The sequence below is a fragment of the Uloborus diversus genome, chromosome 2 (genome assembly GCF_026930045.1).
Source record: "Uloborus diversus isolate 005 chromosome 2, Udiv.v.3.1, whole genome shotgun sequence".
NCBI lineage: Eukaryota > Metazoa > Arthropoda > Arachnida > Araneae > Uloboridae > Uloborus > Uloborus diversus.
Genome location: NC_072732.1, coordinates 15,714,475 through 15,740,332, shown reverse-complemented (window position 1 = coordinate 15,740,332; position 25,858 = coordinate 15,714,475). Strand labels below are relative to the sequence as shown.

General features: G+C 33.7%; 1 protein-coding gene across 2 annotated transcripts in view; it reads right to left on the bottom strand.

The window, feature by feature from the left end:
- The window catches only part of LOC129217749 (beta-1,4-N-acetylgalactosaminyltransferase bre-4-like), a 471,087-nt gene that overhangs the window by 52,321 nt on the left and 392,908 nt on the right, over positions 1 to 25,858 (bottom strand). For both annotated transcript variants that reach the window (XM_054852088.1, XM_054852089.1), the window contains one exon: positions 13,404 to 13,591. In XM_054852088.1, coding sequence (XP_054708063.1) covers positions 13,404 to 13,591 — 188 coding nt within the window. The remainder of the gene's footprint in view (positions 1 to 13,403; positions 13,592 to 25,858) is intronic.

Below are 25,858 nucleotides of genomic sequence, written 5' to 3'. Positions count from 1 at the left end.
TTAAGAAAGCCAAGAGTGCGAAACAAACTGGTAGCTAATATAGAATTAGCAGACCAGACGAGTGACCGAAGCAATGGTTCGGTTCAACTCGAAGATTGAACGCGAGGCAAGGTATATTCAGTAAATTACAAAATTTAATTTACTGAATATAATATTAACCTTTGTCAAACTATTTAAACAATGGTTAAATCCTATGTTTTTAAGCATGCTCTTTCAGAAAAAAAAATACTTTTAAACTTTCGGAAACGACCCTATTGTTGCGCCAGCACTCTGTAATTGGAAAATAACGTAACAGAAGACTTAGGGAAGGAAATAGATAAAGTTTTTCAAAGGAGTTTTAGTGCTGTCTTATCTACCTATTTTAATGTGCGAAAAACAAAGGTCGTACAAGATGTTACATTGACATCAACAGCCCCTTTATTGTAGACTAGTGGTACCCGCACGTCTTTGCCCGTAATAGAAAATTTAAAAGGTCTTTTGGTTCGCCTGTATATTTACAAATAATGTATGGTCAATTTTCTCGCCAATTGGCTTGTACCCATTTTACGGTTCCACGTTATGATAATTTCGTATCTCGCCAATTGGTTTGTGCCCATGTTACGGTTCCACGTTATGATAATTTTGTAATTTTCTCGTCCATCTCACGGTAATTTTGTTCTTAAAATTGAAATAGAAAAAGAACCACATTGAGTTTTCGAAAAAATCACTTCGAGGTGCACATCCCCATGCTTTTATAATGGGAAAGCTTCTATTACAGCAATACACATGAAGAGAAAGGCCGTATCATATTTTAATGAGGCATTAGATAATTCTTAAATATAGGAACAGAGTTTAAAGGGGGAGAACAATCGGTGTTTGCACGCGGTGGTACATACTTTTGAAAGTGGATGAAAATTGAACCACATGTTTGGACGACATTTAGTGGCTCTTTTGGAGGAAACTAATTAAAATTAGACTCTCGGGATTTATGCGTTTACCTAGAAGTAGTATGCGATTACGGTTAGAAAAATCATTGTCAAAACATCCAAATCCGCAAATTAGTTCCAAAATCTAAATCAATCTCACCTCAATAATTATGCAACTATCAATTAATCAATAGTTGTACTTCTATAACGAAATTGTTTCGTTTCAGTTAAGAAGAAGCTACATTTAGGGCATGGAAATAAGTGTACAAGTTATTATTTGCAAGGTTCAGTCATTAGTCAGGCAGACAAAGTTACTGATCTGGGGGTCTTAATAAGTCAGGATTTAAAGTTTAGCCAACAGTGCAGCATTGCTAGCAACAAAGCCAATAAGATGCTTGGGTTTATCAATAGATCTATTTCAAATAAATCTAAAGAAGTTCTTTTGCCCTTATATAGAAGTTTGGTAAGACCCCATTTGGAGTATGCTGTTCAGTTTTGGTCTCCTTATCTTAAGAAAGACATTAATGTGTTGGAAAGGGTTCAAAGGCGGGCTACAAGGCTAATAAGTGGACTTTCCCATTTATATTATGATTCCAGGCTTAGAAGGCTAAAAATGTACAGTCTTGGGCAAAGAAGAGACCGAGGGGACATGATTCAGCTGTTTAAATTTATTAAAACGAAAGATGTTACGGGGCTAAAGTTTAGCACTGAAAACAGGACAAGGGATCATTGTTTTAAGCTATTTAAATCTCAAGCTAACATGGATATTAGGAAAAATTATTATTTTAGCAGGGTAGTGGAACCTTGGAACAGCTTACCGGAAGAGGTGGTAATGAGCAAAGGAGTAGACAGTTTTAAGAGGGTCATTGATCTTCACTGGGGATTGTATATTTTCTAGGACCAGTCTAGCTGGGCCCAGAGCCTGTTGCTGGTCGTCACTTTTGTATTTGTATTTGTATAAGTTCCTATAAAAAAGAATCGTCAACTGAAGATCTGACATTTTTGCAGTTAAAGTAAATTTATAAGTGGGATACTCTTGTTTAACTTATGCTACTAATTTTTGTTACGCAAATAAAACGCTTAGCAAAATGTAAAACATGCTTTTTAATTGTAAAGACGATTTCTAAAAGCTTGGTTCGCACTAAACAGTGAGAAATAAATAAGCATATGATTCCTTGATTTCAACATGCAAGAATTGAAGTTGATCTGAATATATTTATGTTTATGTTAATTCTAAAGCAGCAATAAAATTTAAATTAAAAATTGAGGACAGAAGAAATCTAAGCGGTGTAATAAAAGCTATTCGTACAGAGCTGTATACCACCAATTTCCTCTCTCAAATTATTAATTAAAATTTTGTTGACTGCTTTAGAATTAACACAAACATAAGGATATTAAGATCAACTTCAATTTTTCAGTGTTGAAATCAAGGAATCATATGCTTATTTTAATTCATACTTTCTAGTGCGAACCAAGCTTATAGAAATAAGCTTTAGGATTAAAAAACATCTTTTAGATTTTAAAAGCTTTTACGTTTTGAAATTTATTTCAGGTGTGACTTTTCGAAATTTAAAACATATTTACTTGTGGCCAATCTTTCTTTGGGGTAAAAAAATAATTTGAATTTTGATATTTTGAATTCAAATTATGTTTTTCACAATCACGAGTGTGTATATGTAAGCGTGTGTGTTTGTGTCTGTGTACAGGCATGAGTGTGTGGGTGTGTGTATGTGTGTATATGTAGGCGTGTGTGTTTGTGTGGGTATGTGTGCGTGTGTGTGTGTTTGTGTAGGTGTGTGTGTGTAGGTGTATGTTTGCATGCGTGTGTGTGTAGAATATGAACGCAACCTGGAGACGGTTTTCGCTAGAGGAGCAGCATCGGAAGGGGCCGGTCGACGGTGGTGCTGCAGAGAAAGGCGAGGGGAAAATAAAATCAGTGTAAAGCCAAGAACAGTCAAGTGAGAACAATAAGCAATGTGATTGTGAGAACAATAAGCAATGTGATTGTTCAAAAAAGAAAAAAGGTTTTGACTTTCGTTTTAATATAAACGTATTGCACACACTGCGTATTTATATTTACTATTAATCTTTTTTCAATATTGCTGATTTGTATGCTCAAGTTTAAAAAACTTTTGAGCAAGTACAGTGAAAAAAAAAATTAATTTGAATTTCGACATCTTGAATTCAAATTATGTTTTTCGCAATGACGTGTTTTTTTGCGTGTGTGCAGGCATGTGTGTGTGTGTGTGTGGGTATGTGTGTGTGTGTAGGTGTGTGTGTGTGTAGGTGTGTGTGTGTAGGTGTGTGTGTGTAGGTGTGTGTGTGTGTAGGTGTGTGTGTGTGTAGGTGTGTGTGTGTAGGTGTGTTTGTGTCTATGTGCAGGCATGTGTGTGGGTATGTATGTGTGTGTTTGTGTCTGTGTGCAGGCGTGTGTGTGTATGTGTGTGTATATGTGTGTGTGAGTGTGTGTGTGTAGGCATACGTGTGTTTATGTATGCGTGTGTGTGTAGGACGCAACCTGCAGACGGTTTTTTCTAGAGGAGCAGCATCGTGAGACCGGTCGATGGTGGTGCTGCAGAGGCAGGCGGTGGGAAAATAAAATCAGCGTAACGCCAAAAACAGTCAAGTGAGAACAATAAGCAATCGTGATTGCTCAGAAAAAATAAATAAATAAATAAATAAATAAAATAAATAAATAAATAAATAAAAACACTCACAAATATATGCTTGCTTAAGTTGAGCTTTGAAATTAATTTGTTAAACTTAGTAATAATTCATTTATCCTTTTTTTTGGCATCAACTAAAAAACCGGAAATATAACTGTACGATTATTATTATTTTCCATTGTTTTTGGTAACAATTAAAAACCGGTAGCAAAACACATGGATTATGGCGGAAAAAGTAAACTGAAAAATAATCTTTAAAAAATAAAAAATGAACACAATCCGACAATTAAAAAGGGGATAACTCGAATGTATATTTGTTTTTTACTTGAAAAACTGCTTTATTTTACATCGTTTTGCCTTTCCACATGTAAAATTTTCATGAGAATTTTAGCATATTAAGAGTGACCTTAAAATAAAGTTTGGCATATTTTCTTTCATTCGGAAATCTCTCTCAGAGGTTTGGAATAATTGCGGCGTTTCAGTCTGATGTGGGTAATTGGTTATACAGAAATTCGCAACATTACTCAAATGGAAAAAAAAAAGAAGATAGACATCGGAAAATTGTTAATAATAAAAAAATTATTTAATAAAAACAAAAAATTCGACTGCGTAAAAACCAAAAAAACTAAAAAGAAAAAAAAATAAGCCCAGTAGTTTAGAATGTTATTAAGTACTACTGAATAACCACACCGTTGAAATAGTTGTATAACCGTACACAGATAAGACAAATCATAAATTCAAAAGCAGAATAGAAGAATCAACAGTTGGGGCCCATTCCTTTCTGGTTCAAAGCATCCCGTAAAATTTGAACCGTATCTTGATTTTTTGCAACCGTTAAAAAATCATCTGCATCAATGTTCCAGATGTATACAACTAAATAATTTACAATAAATTTGTTATGTGCGCACAGGACCAAGTAACTGGGGGTAACGTGGAATTGTTTAGTTTAATTATTCATACATTATTTTTTAATTCATTCACATATTGATTAATTCATTCATTAATAAATTAGTCAGCAGTCATTTACTTATTAATTCACTTATTTATTAATGATTATTACATTTATTCAATCATTCGTTAATTATTTCATTCACAAATTCACTTAGTGGAGCATTCACTAGTTCTTTTATTTTGACTGAGGAATATTTTAAACGAACAAACGGAAAATATTTCACTAGAAAAATATTCTTATTTTTCTGACGAAACTTTTATTTAAAGATACAAATTTACTATCAAATATTTATAAGCAATTAAAAAAAAAAACTATTAAAATCCAAACTTTTAAAGTATCGCATCACTTACATTTTTCAAAGTTATGATTTCAAAAATTTTATTTTATTAATTAGAAAACATACATTTCAGCGGAAAAAAATGTTCTTTTTATACCATGTAAGCTAACCAAAACGCCCAGATAAGGGTGACACTTTTCCATTATTGATATTTTAAAATTTAATGTTCAGTTTTTAAATAAAGCAATACATTAAATAATACAAGTAATTTACATTAAAATGAAAACTATCCACCAAACAAATGAACTAAGCCATTAAAAATACTAGTATGTTGTGGCCATTACGAAACTTTCTTCTATATTTTTCTTTTTTTTTTTTCTGATCTCTCCCCATGCTTGACGAGGAAGCAATATTCCCAACAAAAACAAAATTACACATGCAAAAACTTGACGACTATCCCAATGTCTGAATTATTGCAAAAGCAAAGCAAAGAGCGAAAATTGAAAGTCATTTTAAAAGCCTTGCTCGAATTAATTACAAATATTTTATTTGTTAACAAACATAAGATGGCAACAGTTAAAAATTTTAAATCATTGAGATAATATTTCCTATCATTTCCATACAATTAAAATCACGAGAAATACGCAGACGACAATCTATTACGATTTATCTTTCTAATTGTTGCATTAATAAAAATATTTTTATTCGCAAAAAAAAAAAAAAAAAAAAAAAAAATCAACACCTCTTGGAGCGATTGGCGTCAAAATTGAACCAAAGCCTGTTTACATATGGATTCACATACATTCCAAATTTCAACCAGAACGTAACATTACTTCTTGAGATAGGGCACTCACAATGGAAAAAAAGAACGGGCGATTGCGCTACCCCCTTTTTAGCTGTTGACACAAAAATAAAATCAGTTCTTATACCCACTAAGGGCTACTTGCCGATAAATTTTTCTTTCATTCCGTTCATTATTTCTTGAGATACAGCAGTCACAATTGACGACAAAAAACGTTCTATAGCTCAACCCCCGTTTGAGTTATTGACACCAAAATTGAATCAGCACCTGTTCCTGTTAATACCAACATATGGACCAAATTTTGTTTGATTCCGCCAGTTACTTCTTGAGGAATAGCAAGCACGCGTAACTCGAAAAACGTCCCATTGCTCCACCCCCCTTGGAGGAATTCGCGCCAAAAACTAATGGGCACAAGTTCACATAGGGGCACATACGTGTACTAAATTTCGTTCGATTTCATGCGGTAGTTTTTGCTGTAGAGCGGCCACAAAAAACTGGTCACACACAGACGTGACACACATACATACACACACACATACACACATACACACACACACACAGACAGACAGACATTTTCCAAAAATAGTCGAAATGAACTCAGCACACCTCAAAACGTTCGAATCCGTCAAAATTCGAAATTCGAAAATTTGCACGAATCCAATACTTTCTTCTATATATTAGATATAGAAGAAAGTAATAAACTTTGTATGTGGCATAAGGTCGACGCAACTGTTGGATCTGTTTTAGTTTTGATTTATTTTTGATTCTTCTTTCTATTATTGTATTTTTTTTCTCGAATATTTGCAACAATGAGAGTTGTTGAACTATTATTGAAATTGATTTCCTGACACTTCTTTTCAATAACTGTTACATTTGTTTTATTCTCGGAACTTCAGAAAGACATTCACAAGCATTATGCCATGAGAGCAACTACGTAAGAATCTGGGAGAAATAACATTCTAAGATAAGTACTGCTATAAAATACATTGTTTTCTCTTTAAAATCTGTAATATTCAATTTAAGATTTATAATTTGTTCATTAAAAAATAATGAAATTAGTCTTTACATAGTATAAAATGAAGTCTCCAAAAAGCGTCCGTGTGTTTGAACTCGCAAAACTCGAGAAATACCTGGCCGATTACGCTGAAATTTTCACAGTTTGTCCTGAAAAGGTTTGCAGATCAGTTAGAATAAAATTCGATGAGTAGTTCTTTTTTATTCCAATTTAAGTCCAATTTTCACATAAATTCTCAAATATGGGGGTAAAAAATTACTTGCACATATTAATATTAGATATCGTTAGAAAGGGTAGAATTTTCCGCGTTCTACGCAATTTGTTCCAATGCTCTAACTTTATTACGGCGGGAGTTATTTGCGTTTTTAGCTCGAATTTTTTTAGGCTTAGCTAAATTTAGGCACTACTTTCTTTATTTGATAAATCAATAAAAAGTGAAGGATTGTACCACAGTTTTCTTTTTGACACCATTGGAAAAAGCGAAATTTTTTACTCCAGATCTAACTCGACCTATGGTCGAAAAATAAGCTTTTATCTCGACAGGAAAAAAAGTTACGAGCCTTTTAAAATCAAGTTTAAGAAATCTCATGTCCATTCAAATTGTGAATCATTTTCTTTCGCATTTTAATTTCTTAAACTTATTTTATTTTGTGTTCCATGGTTACGCTTTTTAACTTCATCTTTCTCGATTTAATTTCTTAAAAGTATTTTAATATCTAACGTCATTGTTTGGAGGGGAAATTTTGCATGATTTTTTAAAATTTATTTATCTAAGCCTGATTGTTGAATTTACGTCACTTGACACAATTTTTATTTTCAAGATAGACCGGGCAAAGCCGGTTAACGCAGCTAGTCTTAACTAATTCGCTTTGCCCGCCCACATTCTCTCTACATTTCTTTTAAAGGTAACAGTCTTTATTTTTAGCAATTTAATAAAATAAAACTACAACACCATCTTCAGAGACTACAGTTCATTCCAATCTAATATAATAAACAAACTCAATGTTTACAATCGATGTCAACAACAAAAACATCGTCCGTTAAAATCAAGAACACAATGATTCGCCTTTATTTAAATAGCAATTAATAAACTCATCATCGTAGGCTAGTCCTTTTTTAATTACGATAAAGCGGCTTTTGCGCTAATGACTCGATACCAAGTAAACAAAACATTACATGAGATTACGTATTCATCATCCATGTAAGTATTAATTTTAATAAGAGGATTACTGGATTTTCTCCGCTGTCGAAATAGCGTTTTTCTCCCAACGGATTTAATGATAAGGCAACGACAATGTTAGAAGGTGGCCGAAATTAAAAACATTACTTAGTCGGAATATGATTTGTAATTTCAACTTACTATGATACTTTGTGATTGCTAAATAGTCAGTGCATGTTAAGGGGGTCCGGGACACAAAAATCGTAAAATTTTGCATTTTTTTTTATTATGTGAAAAATTACTCCGTTTTTTTCTGCTTAAAAGGACGTTTGAATTTTGTTTCTATCTTAAATAGAATGAAAGATATAATTATTTTTGTTACATGCACCTAACTAATGTGTACTTAACTTTAAAAGCGTTTTTCTTCATGATGCAATTTTTCCCGATTTCTTGCATTCAAACTCTTATAAGATAGGAACCGATAAAGTAATGAAACTTGGAGCATATCTTTTTCAAACAGTTTACTTTGATTTTTATAGGGCGAATTTGAAAAAAAGTTTACTGCAAAAATTATGATTTTTTTTAAAAAAAGAATCTTCGAATTTTTCAAAATTTTTCTTCAAATATTTTTTATTTTTTATTGAATCCATATTTTTAAAATCGCCGAATAAGAATTAAAGCTTAGATATTTGTGCGTAATTTATTTTAAAAAAATTGAAAATTGATCAAGGATATTTTGAGTTATAGCAATTTAAAGCAACCCCATTTTTTTAAAAAAAAAACTAATTAAATTTAAATAATATTTTTTTTTTCATATTTATGTTATGATTTCGCTCATTAAATAAATGGTGAATCAGTGCAAAAAATTTCAAAACTCTAAAGTATATAATTAAAAAAAAATTCAAAATGTGTCCCGGACCCCCTTAATGATTTCCATCGTTTTGAACATTATGTGCAGAAAACCAAATTCCGTAAGATGTTTATACTGCAGAGCGCCAATTACTGCATACATGGAAAATTTTCTTTTTTTTTCTTGTACATTGTTTGTTGAAAATAACGACTGCGTAATTATTTTTGCTTACCACGCGCCATTTACCCAAATACCCGCATTTTACCTATTCTTTGAACAAATCTGATTTTGTTGAAGTAACTTCATTCCTGCCATCAATGCATATGACATGAACCGCTCGTGATTCGGGCTCAGTTTGGTACTACTCTGAACATTCGACAATCAAAACCTGCTGGTGTGTAGAACCGAAGAATCAGATACACATCATCATTTCGTTTGACTAACTAAATATTTTAATACAATCTCTTTATAAATTATTGGCAGTAGCACATTTAATAATAAAAACAAAGCTATTGGATTCGGTGCGACTTCCACTTTCTTGAAATGAAGACACAGTTCTTGATAAAAACACAGGAGCTTTATTTACACTATGTGCAGGAGAAATCGTTAACAACAGCTAAATTATTCATCAGCAATTAAGCAATTATCACACAACACCGTAAACTCAACGTTTACACACGTATTTACTTCCAAATACGAAAACACAGCGAAATGCCTCGCTTTAAACAGAGCAAATACGCTCTCAGTTCGAATTCTCAATCGAAACTCTCCTTTTTATCACGCCGGACGCCTTTATAAACATCGAAGAAGTTTCCACAACATTCTTACTGCTTCCCGAAATGCGTAGACCGTTATCAAATTTTATCAATGAAAAGAAAAAGAAATAGGGGAGCGTATACTTCAGCCGAATGAAAAGGGGTTGTATATTCATTACGGGAAACTATTTACAGGTTACGTTACTACAATAATTACTATTTACAGGATTTGTAACACTATTATGATAGCAAAGACTTAAAGGAAAGGCATTTTCAAAATACGAGGGCTGTTTTTTTTTTCAACTTCCGATCGTGCCGCTAGATGGCAGGGCGAGCGGCATCGACCAGCAATGCGCTGCAGTCGACTGCGCACCTCTCCCACTACAACTTCACTCGTTTTCGGATGTCCGACGCCATTACCAGTTTATCTGGCGACGCAAAAACATGGCTACCATGATAGAATCTCCCGCCAAGTGTGAGATTCACCGTAGAATGAAATGAGTATACGGTGAAAGCTTTATGCCTGACAGTGCAGTGCGTGATTGGTGTAGGAACTTTAAAGCTGTACGAGGTGACATTCATGATGAAGGGGGCCAAGGACGAAAGTCGGTCGCAAACAAAGACCTCGTTGATCGAGTTGACCAAACTGTAAGAAGCAATCGGAGGTTTACGATTACGGACCAATCCGATCAGTTTCCTGAGATTTCAACTTCAGCCCTATACACTATCGTAACTGACAAGTTTTGCTACAAAAAACGCCGTGAAAACCCATCTCAAATCACTCGCGGCAAAGTTCTATGAAGAAGGTATCAAGAAGCTTGTACCCAGGTATGAAAAATGCCTCAATTTAAATGGCGATTATGTTGAAAAGTAACTAATAATGTACCTACCTTTTGATAATAAATTTATTTAATTACTCTCTCTAGTTTTATTTTTATACCACATCGGAAGTTGATAAAAAAACAACCCTCGTACTTTTGGAAACACATGAGAACATTTTTTGAGCACTGCAACAAGTCCTTCTTTTTGAACACTTTTTACAGCACTTTTAAAACACTCCATTGATTTTACCAGTAGTTTATGCTGTTAATTTTACAGTAATCTCGTGGGGCAGCTGTCAACTGCTGCCTGGCAATGAACGGACTTCGACCTGGGAAGGTCAGCCTTTTTGAGGGCATTCGCCGCATCAACCGACAGCGACTCACTGCTATAAAGTTTCTAGTAGTCTTATATTAAGAGATTCTATTGACTCGTAGTGAAAGAAAGCGATTGAAATTATATTTATGTGAAGGGAAGTAATGCTTTCACAAGTGTGGCTAAATGTGCTCTTAATCTATTCTCACATTATCCCCCAATCTGTTCTAAAATGTGTTCTCAAGTTTAAATCTTAACAAATATCCTGAACGGAAGACAATTGAAATAGTGTCCGCCTTTGGTAAGTTGAGCTCCGTTGGCCCGCGGATTAAACGATTCCATTTGCTGAAATAGGGATGAGGAAAAACGGTTTCGATTCGATTTCAATTCCGAGTCACAACTGACTACAACTGTATTTATGTCGAGGACTGCATACTAAGTGCCTTGCCTCCATTATTTAATATACCGATAGATGGCAGCACCATCACCGGATCGAACAGTTGATGAGAATTTAGAACTAGTCCAGGAGCTAATGGCTACCTGGTGCTAGCACCCCCAGAGGTATCGTTTCACTTGGAGGACATTGGGACCACGACCATATTTAACGTCGCCCTTTACTGACGACGGTGGATCTTCGACCATCGAGGTTCGAACTCAGGACCCTCCGGCCCCGAATCCGACACTCTACCGATCGGGCTACCACGGCCAGGAAAAACGGTTGAAGGTCAAAAGGCTTAATGGTAGCCCAATTCTGAGCGGAAAATTCCTCTTCTTATGGTTTGCTCTCACTTGAAAGAAATGGACTTACTCAAGGCCACAGCTCAACTTCTCAGAGGCGAACAGTACATTCTCAGCAAGCATCATTACACTTTTGTTTTTAAAGGAGCAAATTCGGAACACATTTTAGTGCACATTCAGGCAAATGGAAACGGTTTATTTAATTGAGCCGCTCAGAAGCCAATGCGGTTAAGTCCAAAACACAAAAATTGAGAAAATTAATGTTTTTTGATACATTAGTTTTTAAAATTCTTGGTTTATTAATTTAATTAGAAAAGTGTATAAAATCTTTTTTCGAAATGTAAACTCTGCAAAAAAAACAAGATATGTACAGGATGTGTAAATAAAAACGTAAGTATTTATTGAAAGAATGACAGCATCTTAAAAATTTTAGGACTTATACCTTTTGGCAGATGAAAAATATAAGAAATTTATGTAAAAACAATAAAATAACATTTATTGTCATAAGTTTTATGTTTATTCATTATAACAAAAACCATCTTCTTACAAGTTATTTAAATGTAAATCTTGATCTCCATGTGTTGTCCTTAATGTCCTGTAAAAGTAGTGTTTTATTGGAGGTATATACTTTACTGAACATATGATGTCTTTTTTTGTTTCTTTTGAAATTGTTCTGAATATAGGTTGAGTTATATTTTTTAAATTTACTGGCCTACCTTTTTTTATTTGTTTATTTAAAATCAATTACATGAAAGGTATCATCCTCGTCAAAATTATGTTTGAACTTAATGCTGCTAGGGTTCCAATTTTATGCATCTCATATTAAGCCAATTGACTGTTAATCCACTTGTTGATTTTTTTTCTGTTGGTAACAGCTTCTTCCAATGGTCTTGTGAAAAGAAACTCTCATGGATTCTTTTCGACAACTCTGAAAGGGTTCTTCCTTTTACTATTTTGTATTATATGATACCAGTCACTAGGGTTATAAATATACAGAATTTCTTTGCATAAGCTCCTATAACAGCAAAATCAGCATCATTGGGCAAATAACTGTGCCCACTTAATAAAAATTTAAGCTCAATTGATTCAGGCTTTATGTCTTCACTCTGAACCAATTTCATTAAACTTAACACAGTTTTTATATTTCGATTCTGTCCTGAACATGAATCTGAATGCATTATAATTTTTTGAAAATCCTTTGCGTACAATTTAATGTGTTTAGATAAACACGCTGACACTTCTTATGAACCCCGCGATGCTTGGGTTATAAGGCCAAACATACATGTAGCCCTCGTTAGTCTTTAAATCATGGCAACCAAGATTGTATACAAATAAGTTTCTCTTGTAATGAGCCACTGATGTGGATAGTTTCTTAAATGGTAATGCTTTTTCGAAATCAAAACTGAACATGCATATTTCGTCTAAAGCTCTTAGTCGATCATTAGCCATACTATTACGGGCAATTTCTGCATCTCGCAAGTGTTCGTCATCTTCAACTTCAGCTGCATTTTTTTCTTCATCTATTGTAGATTGCTTTTTTATTACCAAATAATCGGATGTTGCACAAGTATCCTTTGAAGGTTGCTTAAAATGTAAGTTAAATTTTGTCGAAAATATATGGTAATAAAACTTTTCCTTTACTGGTACAATTTGCTCTTCATTACATTGTTCGACATACAGGTTATACATTTTTGCAATAGAAAAATCTGAATTCAAGTATCTGCCACTGGGATTATGACTTCTTGTATAATGAATTTCTTGTTTTTCAGTGTTGCCAACAAATATCGAAAGAAGAAGAATAATTTAATTTTTATTTCAAAGTTTATGTAAAAAAATATTAATAAAAGGTGGACTTATTCACAATGGCTTCTGAAATTATTACACAACATGTTCAGAAGCTATTAAAAAAAGGGCTCTCTAACCTAGAAAAAAATAACCAACGAGTAAATCCTTTAATAACTAAGAAGATTAACATTTATTTTATCAAAATTTCCAAAAATCAGAAAATATCCAAAAATGGACTTAACCGCATTGGCTTCTGAGCGGCTCAATTAAAATGTGTACTGGAAAGCTTCAGTACAGAAATAAATAAATAAATAAATTTGTTCCGCAGTGTAATTTCTCACGTTCAACGAAAGGAATGGACTCACGTGTAGTTGAACTTGTCGACTGCGACGGAGAGGTGTCGGGGCATGGGCGGACAGGAGTAGACGTTCCGATCGTCTTCCGGGATCATGTCGACGTCGTGGAAGACGAAGCACTGGAAGTCCGAATCGCGGAGAGCCTCACGAACGCCAGCGTTCATCAGCACGCCCTTGTTGAACGTGTCGTTGCCGAACTGTGGGAGAAAAGAACCAGATTACGATTCATTTTTCAGAACTCATTCTTTCCGTATTCGTAGTGATAATAATAATAATAATGATAATAATAACAATGATGATAATGATAATAATAAATTAATAATAATAATAATAACTATAATGATGATAATAATAATAATGATAATAACAATGATAATAATAGTAATAGTGATAATAACAACAATGATAATAACAAAAACGATGATGATGATGATGATGATAATAATGATAATAATAATAACAATATTAATGATAACAACAATAGTAAAAACAATAATAACAATAAAATATTAAGAAGAACAATTATGATGATGATGATAGCAATGGTAATAATAATGATGATAATAGTAATAATGATAATAACAACAATGACGATAGGAATAATAATATAATAATAATAATAATAGTAATAGTGATAATAACAACAACGATAATGATAATAATAATAATAATAACAATAATAATAGCAACAGCAATATTAATGATAACAACAATAGTAAAAAAATAATAATAATAAGGTAGTAATAATAACAATGATGATGATGATAGCAATGGTAATATTAATGATAATAATAAAAACAACAATAATAATAATAGTAATAAATATAATAATTATAATAGTAAAAATAATAATAATAGTAATAATAATGATAATAATAATAACAATACTAGTTCTAATAAAAAACAGGGCCGTAAAGACACAGGACAGAAGTGAAGCTTTTGTTTTTAAGAGAAACATTTAATTATTCATAAGTCACTTTTGAATAGCATATAGACTGTTGATCATTCAATTATTTAAATAAAATTATATACATATGTGTCACTGTGCATTATCTTCTTAGTTGCTAAGAAGAGAAATGATCGTTTTTGTACACATACTAACACTGCTGCACAGCGCAAACTGACAATCACAGTGACTCTATAGACAGACCGCTAAGCTTTGAACCGTCGAACCCCGGATCGAGACCCGGTCAAGACATTTCAGTCATATTCAGATCAAAATTTTATATTTTTACAGAAAAAAACAGTTTATAAAACCAACGAGAATACTAAACTAGTATGTTGTGGCCATCACGAAACTTTCTTCTATATTTTTCTTTTTTTTTAGGGTGGGGCGAAAAATAAAAAGTTTTTCCGATCAACTAGTAATAGTTGCCAAAAGTTGTCTTTGGTGATAGTTAGCAAAAGTGCAAAATTTGATGAAGATCGGATAATATCTTCAGGAGGCGCTGTGGTCACAAAGTTTTATTATAGATTTTTTCCCGGATTTCATGGTTAAAATACGAAAAATAATGCTGTTAACTTATATCATTGCATTTTTTTACTCATAAGATTTATTTATGCACTGAAAGCATATGAAATAACCCATAAAAGTTCTTTTATGTTATTTATTTATATTTCCAGCATCTTAAAAAGAAACAAAAAAGTAAAAAATAGTGACTTTTAGGACAATACTAAGTAAAAACTGATGAATTTTACAAAATGTGACACAAAAATTATGAAAATGCAAATATATTAGACAAATAAAATTAAACAGCACTATTGAAACAATAATAAACAATTTTAAAAATCTGTAAAAATTTACACTACATACGTGATACAAATTTATGTGTCACAGTTAGAGCTTTTACGAAAATAGTCTTTTTTACTTTCAAAGAAAGGCAGTTCCTTTCGAGCCTCTAAACGTGCACGAATGAAACCATCCCTGGCTTCTATTCCACTTACGGCCAGAGATGCATCCGTCACCAACTTTACGCAGCGCTCCACAGATTGAGTATGACAAGGAAATTTGCACATGTTTTGAAGAAACTGAGGAACATCTCCGGTTTTCACTAAGTCATGTAGCTCGTCCTCAGTTAGTATATTTGTTATAGGAGGTTCTGTTATAAGCACTTCTTCACACTGCCAATTGATCAAGTCGACATAGTCGGAAGAAGAAAAGTTAAACTCAGGGATGGTAAAAGTACGGATATCATTATTGTTCACAGAATTAGTGTCTCGTACTCTCAAAATCCGACGAGCAGCTAACTGCCGTACATGCCTTCGATCATCATTTAACATCGCCAGCAAGATGTTTTCAGGATGTGCAAAAAAGGCGTTCCGCTGAATGACTGGATCGATGACATGTAACAGGTCGTCTGGCAAATAACGCGACAGATGAATAACGTGCCACAAGTTTCGTGCACCATCCTTGCATGCTGAGTTGCACTTAATTAGAAACCAGCAAGGTGTATAAACTTTAATAACGAATGAAACAAGCATTTTTAAATTTGCTGTTGGATATTCTGTGCCGATGTACAAACGCAAAATCCGACTGGCTGTCGTGAACCATCTAGAATGACTCAAGGAACCAGGTACTCTTTCAGAAAGGTGTACGGAGCAGTTGCCACTAATAACGGCTTCAAATATTTCCAGTAGATATTTCTGGTCAGTACTTAGGTCCCCTCGGTCGATAGTTGGCATGTTTTGAATATTGCACTCAACGACTTTATATTTCACTATCGGTAGTGATTCGCAGCCTATCAACATTTTGCCAATAGGATCGCTGAATCCTCGGGGATTAGTACTTGGTCCATCCAAGTATTCTACTAAATGGCGAAGCAGCAATTCGTTGCCATGAAGCTGGCATATTAACCACTGCAATGGTCTGTGAAAGAATGTTTCAAGGCGTAAAATCACGCCACTTTTTCTTCCGGTATTTACTGCAGTACCGTCACATCCGACGGCGCACAACTGAGTAATATCAATTTTGTTTTCGACAATGAAATCCAGTATGCCGTTTGCAATTCCTTCTGCGTTTGATCGATTTGGCGAAATATGTCCCAAGTATTTATTATCTGGCAGCATAACCAGTGTTACATGTTCTTCAATAATTATTTTTCGATGATAACTGCCGGACACAGATTGTTCCAAGAACAATGTACTATCCTTTCGGCCATCAAAGTACAGACCTTGTACATCAGCACATTTTGGCCCTTGGTGATGAGCTTGCAGATTTTTTCTCACTTTTTTACGCTCTCGTTTCACTTTGCTTGGATCGATTATATTTGAAGATGTTTCAGGAGAAATTAAGCCCACGTCTTCTAATATGGATGATGCCAACGCGGCCGCTGATCTATTCGAAACACCGTATCGGTCACACGTTTTAGAAAATTTGTTCAAACTGACTCTTGCTTGTGAAGTGCTTGCTTTATAATTTATAACTATAAATTCAGGATCCTTTTCGTCCATACCTTCTATTGAATATTCTTTATCAATTTCTGTTTCTTCAGAACCTTCTTCACGGGTATTAACTATGCTTTCCCTCTTCGCTCTTGATTCTTCTTTCTTTTTTCGTTCAAAACTCAGTTTTAATTTTCTTGTGGTTTGAATATCAATGTTTCCAATAAACATTTTTCTATCACCACGCTGATCAAAAAGAAAAAGTTGTTCTTTGGAAGGAACTTTGCGAGTCTTGTCGCAGTTACACGCACTGAAACGGCATTTACAACAAGCGATGTCGAAAAGTTTTTCTCGAGCTTCGGATGAAAATAACTGCATCTTTGCGTTAAACGCATTTGTTTTAACAGATTTTTTGTTCATAGTTTTCTTCAGGTTTTTATATTTGCCGTGAAAATGTCGAATCATTTGAACGATTCGTTTATGTGAAACTATAGGAATAGAGGAACGATGCCATATCTCTTCTAACTTCGTGGCTACGTCTTCTGCTATCTCAGTCACTGTGGGCTCTTTGGAAGAACTAAACTGTATCTTTTCGTGTGCAAGAAATAAATAATACTTAAATACATCTTCATACGTAGGTAACACAGAATCAGACAAATTTGTTGGTGTTCCGAAAATGGAATCTTTTAACATTTTCCTTGTTTTTACTTTCGATCCAGCACAATAATCCTTCGAATGTTTTCCGCTCATTATGGTGTTAGAGATGGCGTTTCAATGCACTGAAAATATAAACATACACTGTGCTGTGCACTCGATGCTGTAGAAATGCGTCTGGAACTTTTCTCGGTTAGAGTTCAAGGTTGTATGACGTATTTAAATGGCATTTCACATGATTCTAAGAGCTCGACGGTTGTGTCTCTTCAAATTATGGAGTTTTTACAACAAAACCATGCATTGCTTTCTTTTAATGCTAACGTTTAGTGACCAAATTTCTTTTGGAAGCTATTCTACATGTTCTTAATACATACATGTCCTTTAGAATTAAAAAAGGTGAAATTAAAGTTAGAAAAAAGCATGATTTTTACATTGAAACCATGATATTATAGGAAAAAAACAATGTTAAAACTTTGCGATCGCAGCGCCCCCTGAAGATATTAACCGATTTTCGTCAAATTTTGCACATTAGCTAACTATCACATAAGACAACTTTTGGCAACTATTACTAGTTGATCGGAAAAACTTTTCATTTTTCGCCCCACCCTACTCCCCATGCTTGACGAGGAAGCAATATTCCCAACAAAAACAAAATTACACATGCAAAAACTTGACGACTATCCCAATGTCTGAATTATTGCAAAAGCAAAGCAAAGAGCGAAAATTGAAAGTTATTTTAAAAGCCTTGCTTGAATTAATTACAAATATTTTATTTGTTAGCAAACATAAGATGGCAACAGTTAAAAATTTTAAATCATTGAGATAATATTTTCTATCATTTCCATACAATTAAAATCACGAGAAATACGCAGAAGACAATCTATTACGATTTATCTTTCTTATTGTTGCATTAATAAAAATATTTTTATTCGCAAAAAAAAAAATAAAAATAAAAAAATCAACACCTCTTGGAGCGATCGGCGTCAAAATTGAACCAAAGCCTGTTTACACATGGATTCACATATATTCCAAATTTCAACCAGAACGTAGCATTACTTCTTGAGTTAGGACACTCAAAATGGAAAAAAAGAACGGGTGATTGCGCTACCCCCTTTTTAGCTGTTGACACAAAAATAAAATCAGTTCTTATACCCACTAAGGGCTACTTGCCGATAAATTTTTCTTTCATTCCGTTCATTATTTCTTGAGATACAGCAGTCACAATTGACGACAAAAAACGTTCTATAGCTCACCCCCGTTTGAGTTATTGACACCAAAATTGAATCAGCACCTGTTCCTGTTAATACCAACATATGGACCAAATTTTGTTTGATTCCGCCAGTTACTTCCTGAGTAATAGCAAGCACGCGTAACTCGAAAAACGTCCCATTGCTCCACCCCCCCTTGGAGGAATTCGCGCCAAAAACTAATGGGCACAAGTTCACATAGGGGCACATATGTGTACCAAATTTCGTTCGATTTCATGCGGTAGTTTTTGTTGTAGAGCGGCCACAAAAAACTGGTCACACACAGACGTGACACACATACACACACACATACACACACACATACAGACAGACAGACATTTTCCAAAAATGGTCGAAATGGACTCAGCACACCTCAAAACGTTCGAATCCGTCAAAATTCGAAATTCGAAAATTTGCACGAATCCAATACTTTCTTCTATATATTAGATATAGAAGAAAGTAAAAATACTCGAAAGGCGTTCGTTATACACACGTGCTTCATCGGATATTCTGTTGTTAATTTATAGCTGCACTCAACGGTGTGATCGTGTATGTGATTTTCGTCGCACAAAACATTTACGTCACTTCTGTCACACAAAAGTTTGCCGATATGAATTTCAAAGTTTTCACATAAAAAGCTTCACTCCAATAATAATAATAATAACAGCAGCGATAATAATGCTTTATTAATCTTTAAACAGGTGGTAAAGCCGCCCTATAGCAGAATACAATGCACGTACATAAAAGAATAAGAATCCAAATTAGACAAAAATTCATTCTTTTTACTTTCTTCTATATCTAATATATAGAAGAAAGTATTGGATTCGTGCAAATTTTCGAATTTCGAATTTTGACGGATTCGAACGTTTTGAGGTGTGCTGAGTCCATTTCGACTATTTTTGGAAAATGTCTGTCTGTCTCTCTCTCTGTGTGTGTGTGTATGTATGTGTGTGTGTCACGTCTGTGTGTGACTAGTTTTTTGTGGCCGCTCTACAGCAAAAACTACCGCATGAAATCGAACGAAATTTGGTACACATATGTGCCCCTATGTGAACTTGTGCCCATTAGTTTTTGGCGCGAATTCCTCCAAGGGGGGTGGAGCAGTAGGACGTTTTTTGAGTTACGCGTGCTTGCTATTCCTCAGGGAGTAACTGGCGGAATTAAACAAAATTTGGTTCATATGTTGCCACTAACAGGAACAGGTGCTGATTCAATTTTGGTGTCAATAACTCAAACGGGGGATGAGCTATAGAACTTTTTTGTCGTCAATTGTGACTGCTGTATCTCAAGAAATAATGAACGGAATGAAAGAAAAATTTATCGGCAAGTAGCCCTTAGTGGGTATAAGAGCTAATTTTATTTTGGTGTCAAAAGCTGAAAAGGGAGTGGCGCAATCGAATGTTATTTTTTTTCATTGTGAGTGCCATATCTCAAGAAGTAATGCTACGTTCTGGATGAAATTTGGAAGAAATGTGAATCTATTTGTAAATAGGCGTTGTTTCAATTTTGGCGCCAATCGCTCCATGGGGGGGCTGATTTTTTTTTGTGTAAGTAAAAATAGCTTTATAAATGCCACAATAAGAAAGATAAATTCCAATATTGTCGCTGCTTATTTCACGTGATTTTAATTTTTGGGAAATAATCGGAAATGTTATCGCAATGATTTAAAATTAATAACTGTTGCCATTTTATGTTTGTTAACAAATAAAACATCTAATTAATTCAAGCAAGGCTTTTAAAATAACTTTCCAGTCGTTCTTTGCTTTGCTTTTGCGGGAATTCAGGAATTCGGACGGTCGTCAAGATTTTTTTTGTTGTTGCTGGGAATATTGCATTCTCTTCAAGCATAGGGATTGATCAGAATTCACAAGAAAGATCTAGAAGAAAGTTTCGTAATGGCCATAACATACTAGTTCTTTTTTGCAAGCAGGGTTTGTTGAACCCTGCTGCCGTTGAAGCTTGCCCTGCCGTTGAAGCTTTTCAGGTGACGAAAATCTTCCGTCACCTGAAAAACTTTCGTCAAGTTGATTTAAATCATAATTAAAATCATGATGAAAATCCATTGATTTTTTAAAAATCATTGATTTAAATCAATTGATTTGAATCAAGTGATTTTTTTAATCAAAATCCTTAATTAAAATAAGTTCATTTTATTTTTATAAATTAGTTTTGCATTTTTAGAGTGTGTTGCTCTAAATTTAACTACACTGCATTATTCAATCTTAACTTCAACATAGATCCCTCTTGATGTGTATAAAACAGAATTTCCTTCTTGGAATATTGCTTTTACTCCAAAATTACAGTTCAATTCAGTATAGAACCAGAGAAAATTTTGAGTTTTTCTCATACACAATCACTGATATAATTAAGAAAAGTAATTGCTCAACATATTCTTTTACACCAAAACGAACATGATGATGAAAACCTTATTTTTAAGCAAAGCATAAAACAAAATAACTTCTTATCGAAGTATTATAGCGTATTTATAAATTTAAAAAATATATTAAATAGTTAGAGAACTTATCTTAGTTTGAAAAGTAAGCTGAATAGATGATATATATCATGTTTATAAATGTAAAGTAATAAATAATTTTAAATTTAATAAAACTCAAAAAATGTGATTTAAATTAAATAAATCGATTTAAATAAAAAAAAATCCAACTTTTTTGATTTAAATTTTTTTAAAAAAAATTAAGAACTTTGTTTTGCAGTAGATTTTTGCCTTCAAAAAAAAAAAAAAAAAAAAAAAAAAAAAAGTGGACAGATTTTACTGTTTACTCTTACGGGACAAAGTGAAAAATTAAATATTTTTCTAATTAATTATTTTTTATTCGATTATAAAACATATTTTTGATCAAATGAATCTCTAAATAAAAAGTTAAATTAATAAATGAAAAGTTAGTGAAACTATAAGCGAATAATTAATTAAATGAATTAATTAATGCATGAAGAAAAATAAATGAATGAGTGAACAAGCAAATAAATAAGAAAATAAGTGGAAGAATGAACAAACAAGTGAATTACTAACAGAAGAAATGAAAATGAATTAACTAGTAAATGAATGCCTAAGTGATTACATAATTGATTGTGTGAATAAACAAAATAAACTTTTTCATTTTACCCCCTCCACTTTGTCCCGCATGCACTTGAAAAATTGTTTAAAATATTTAAAATACCAATAAGATTAATATTGTTACAAATTCTGTAAATAGTAATTATTTTTGTGATTAATTTGTCATAATATAGCTAAATTTGGCGTTTATTAAATCATCTTTCATCTAGAATTATTGTAGTAACGTAACCTGTAAATAGTTCCTTGTAATGAATATACAGCCCCCGTACATTCGGCTGAAGTATACGGTCCCCTCATTTCTGAATAATAAAATTTGTGAATGGAAAGAAATAAGAAAGTGTAGAACGGTGTAGCATTTTCTGGAATAGTTGAGAGGTCTCTTTCGATGTCTATAAATAGCCGTGCCGCATGATAAAAAGTCAGTCTCGATGGAGAAGTTGTACTGAGAGTGTATTAGCTCTGTTTATTGCGAGGCATTTCGCTGTGTTGTTTTACGTATTTGGATGTAAATACGTGTGTAACCGTTGAGTTTACGGTGTGGATTGATATTTGCTTAATTGCTGATGATTAATTTAGCAGTTGTTAACGATCTTTCCTGTACAGTCATAGAAAAAAAAAACGAAACACTTTTAATTATTTGGCCATTATACATGCTAGAAAGGAAAGAAAGAGGTCATCCGACTTGGTTTAAAGTCTTCTTTAAAACTACGTAGGTGAAATTTTGATAAGGGACCATATACAAAGCAAAATGAGCACCAACTCTTGGTTTTCAAATAGGAACCCCTAACTTTTGCTACATTATTATGTTTAGACCGCAAAATACAGCCAGGATACGAAATTTCACTGCATTCCGTGCAGTAGAACAGGAGTTATTAACGAAAAACGTTTTAGGGACCGTCACCACATTGAAAACGCTTCTTTCAAGGTCACGGCTTATCAAGTAACGGAATGTAAACAAAGAAAAGATCGAGATTATCCAGCTCAATTCATGATTTTTTGAAGTTATCTTTTTTTCCGTAATCCGATACCTTTTAGCAGATTATGTTGCGGCAAAAAGCGATTTACGGTCGATTTTTTTTTTTTTTTTGAAAAAAAAAAAAAGTAAAAATATTTACTGATGATTGTCTATCTGGATTAACCTAAGAAAGACGGTTGGGTTTTGGCTGGTCCATCGTATAGGTCGTTGTTTAGTAAATCGAATAATGACAAAGTAAAAGTAATGGAACTTTTTGCCTTTTTTAATATGAACCTATTGGACTGCTTATATAATCATTCAGCAAATTAACCTCATAGAAATGTAAATATCCAACCTAATACCTAGAAACATGATGTGAATATGTTTGATAAATGTATTGCATCTATGTTACAGATTTATTTTGGGATGAATAGAAAGTCTTTTAATGTAAAATGGAATTGCGCGTTTTTAATTTCGCAGAACATCGGCAGAAGTTTGGGTCATCGCACACAAAAATATAAAAAATATACCGCACTACGTGGGAAGACGCAGCATTAAATAGATTGGAGACTCGAGCGAAGCAAGGTCAATTTATTCCGTGAAAATTTGCTCTAAATACATAAAATGAAAGAAGTATCAATCTAAAAAATTAAACAGAAGCAGGAGAATATAAATACCCGTTAATGAGCAAACCGTTCATACTCGAACTTCATTTGGGAAAAATTTGGTTATTTGAATTAACCCAGTGAAGAAACACAGAGATTGTTCTAGAGGCTTTTTTGTAATCAAAAAAAGAGAATTTGTTTCAAATCCTAATTTATGCGAAAGATCATAATGCATGGTATTATTAAAAAGGCAAAACACAATCGGCGGTTTTAGTTAAACATGTAAAGGCTCTTAAAAGCAATTTAGGAAAGTAATTTCCCAATGCTGTTTCTAGCAACGAGATTCGAGATGGTCCAGGACGTAATTTAAAAAGACTAAAGTTATTTTAAGCTTAAACCAAGGTGAACCGAAATCTGACTTCTTGTCATTTCTCCGATTTTGTAACATTACAAACAAAACTTAGCATTATTTGATTTTGTTTTGCGCACTATATACCTGCAAACTAAAATTTTCTAAAGCATCAGGCATTAGGCTGGCGCACCTATGGCAATACTATTCGCAGAATACCCGACAGGCGGGTTGATCCATCCCGAGGCTACTATTTCTTCCTTGCGGTAGATTTCGCAAACTGGAATCGTAACTAATCGTGCGGGATGCAGAAGTCAGCTTATTGAAGCTGAGAGTCCGAATAAACTGGTAGGTAAAGTAAATTTATCTGCTGTATGTTTACGGCATCTCACTGGTGAGATAAATTTTCTTCATCCACCAGTTTTTAGGCACTCTCAGCTTCAATGACATGACACGTGCTTCATTGTTCGGTCAAATCTAGTTCAGGGCTGTTGTGCTCATTATTAGGACCCACAGCAGCCATCGAATGGGATAACCAAACCGGAATTATATCGCAGTGAAGATGAGGGAGACATTCAGCCCGCGAAGTTGGTCCATGTGTCCCGTTGTGTGTGCAGAGAATAAGAACAGAAAGTAGAATTAGTTCCAGTGTCATAAAGTTGGAGCCGAATATTCAGATACTGCATTCTGAAAAAAATGCATTTAATAAAATAGGCACCCATTAGTTGATAACAATAAATTTTTTCATTTTGTTTCTTTGACGATATTTTTCCATGTTGTTCAAAAGAGAAGAAAATAATTTGAAATTTTATCTTTGTCTTGCGAGAATGATTTTAATGTGAAAGGCACGGCAATGACCGAGAATGTAAATAGAAAAATAGTATTTAAATTATAATTAAGAATAGACAAAAACTCAACTTAATCTAACACGCAAATTAATGTTTTGTGAAATCTTTGACGAAGTCAAAAAAAAAAAAAGTTCACAAGCCACAACTACTACTTTCGTGCAGAATGCAGCTCAAAGCACGCGGCCCGCTAATGCGACTGACATTTCCTCTCCTACATCTTAAAACATTGAAAACTATTCAAACACTATACAAAAAAAAAAAAAAAAAAAAAAAAAAATCCTAAAAACCAGTAAAATTTATCTAAGAGCAAATATTACTTTTTAACCCATCTGGATACTGTTAAAGGCGAAACTTCACACTGTCGGCTATTTTTCGAACACTTTTTCCCGATTTAGACAATGCAATAATTTTTTCTTTAAGTAAATTATCACCGGGATGAGTCATTAATTCTATTGCAACATGACTAGCAAGACAATGAGGTTTTGTTGTATGTTTTTGTGAAAAAGTTGTGCATGTTAATTTTTTTGAGCAATCACGATTGCTTATTGCTTTCATTTGACTGTTTTGATGTGCTATCATTTTATTTCCCCACCAGCGTCCACCGCAGCACCATCGTCGGCCGGCCGCCTCACGATGCTGCTCCTCTGGCGAAAACCGTCTCGAGGTTGCGTCAATATCCTACACACACACACACACGCATACATACACACACATACACGCTCTCCTACACACACACATACACATACACTCACTCATGCCTGCACAGACACAAACACACATGCCTACATAAACACACACACACGAACGCCTACACGCACACGCGCGTACACACACACACACACACGAACGTCTATACGCACACGCGCGTACACACACAGCACTGCATACACAACACGCACACATATGCATACATACACAAACGCACACATATGCATACATACACACACGCACCCACACACATGCGCCTACAGAAACACACACACATGCGCTTACACAAACACACACCCGCATGCATACACACGCTCGTGATTGCGAAAAACATTATTTGAATTCAAGATGCCAAAAATACAAATTAATATATATAAATATTTTTTATTTTTTTTATTTTTAAGTTATTGTTTTACAAAAGGCTATGGCTAAACGCAGGAAAAAAAAACACAGAAGTATTTTAAGTAAAAAACAGAAGTATAAAATATTCTTTTATTAGACAATGAAGTAGTGTTTCGCATTATTTACACATTCACGTTTGAACGATATCCACAAAAAACTGACAGTTGCAATATTGTGTTGCTCTTCTACAGAGACAGCGAATATATTTATGCATTTAAAAAATACATAGACATAACTCTAAT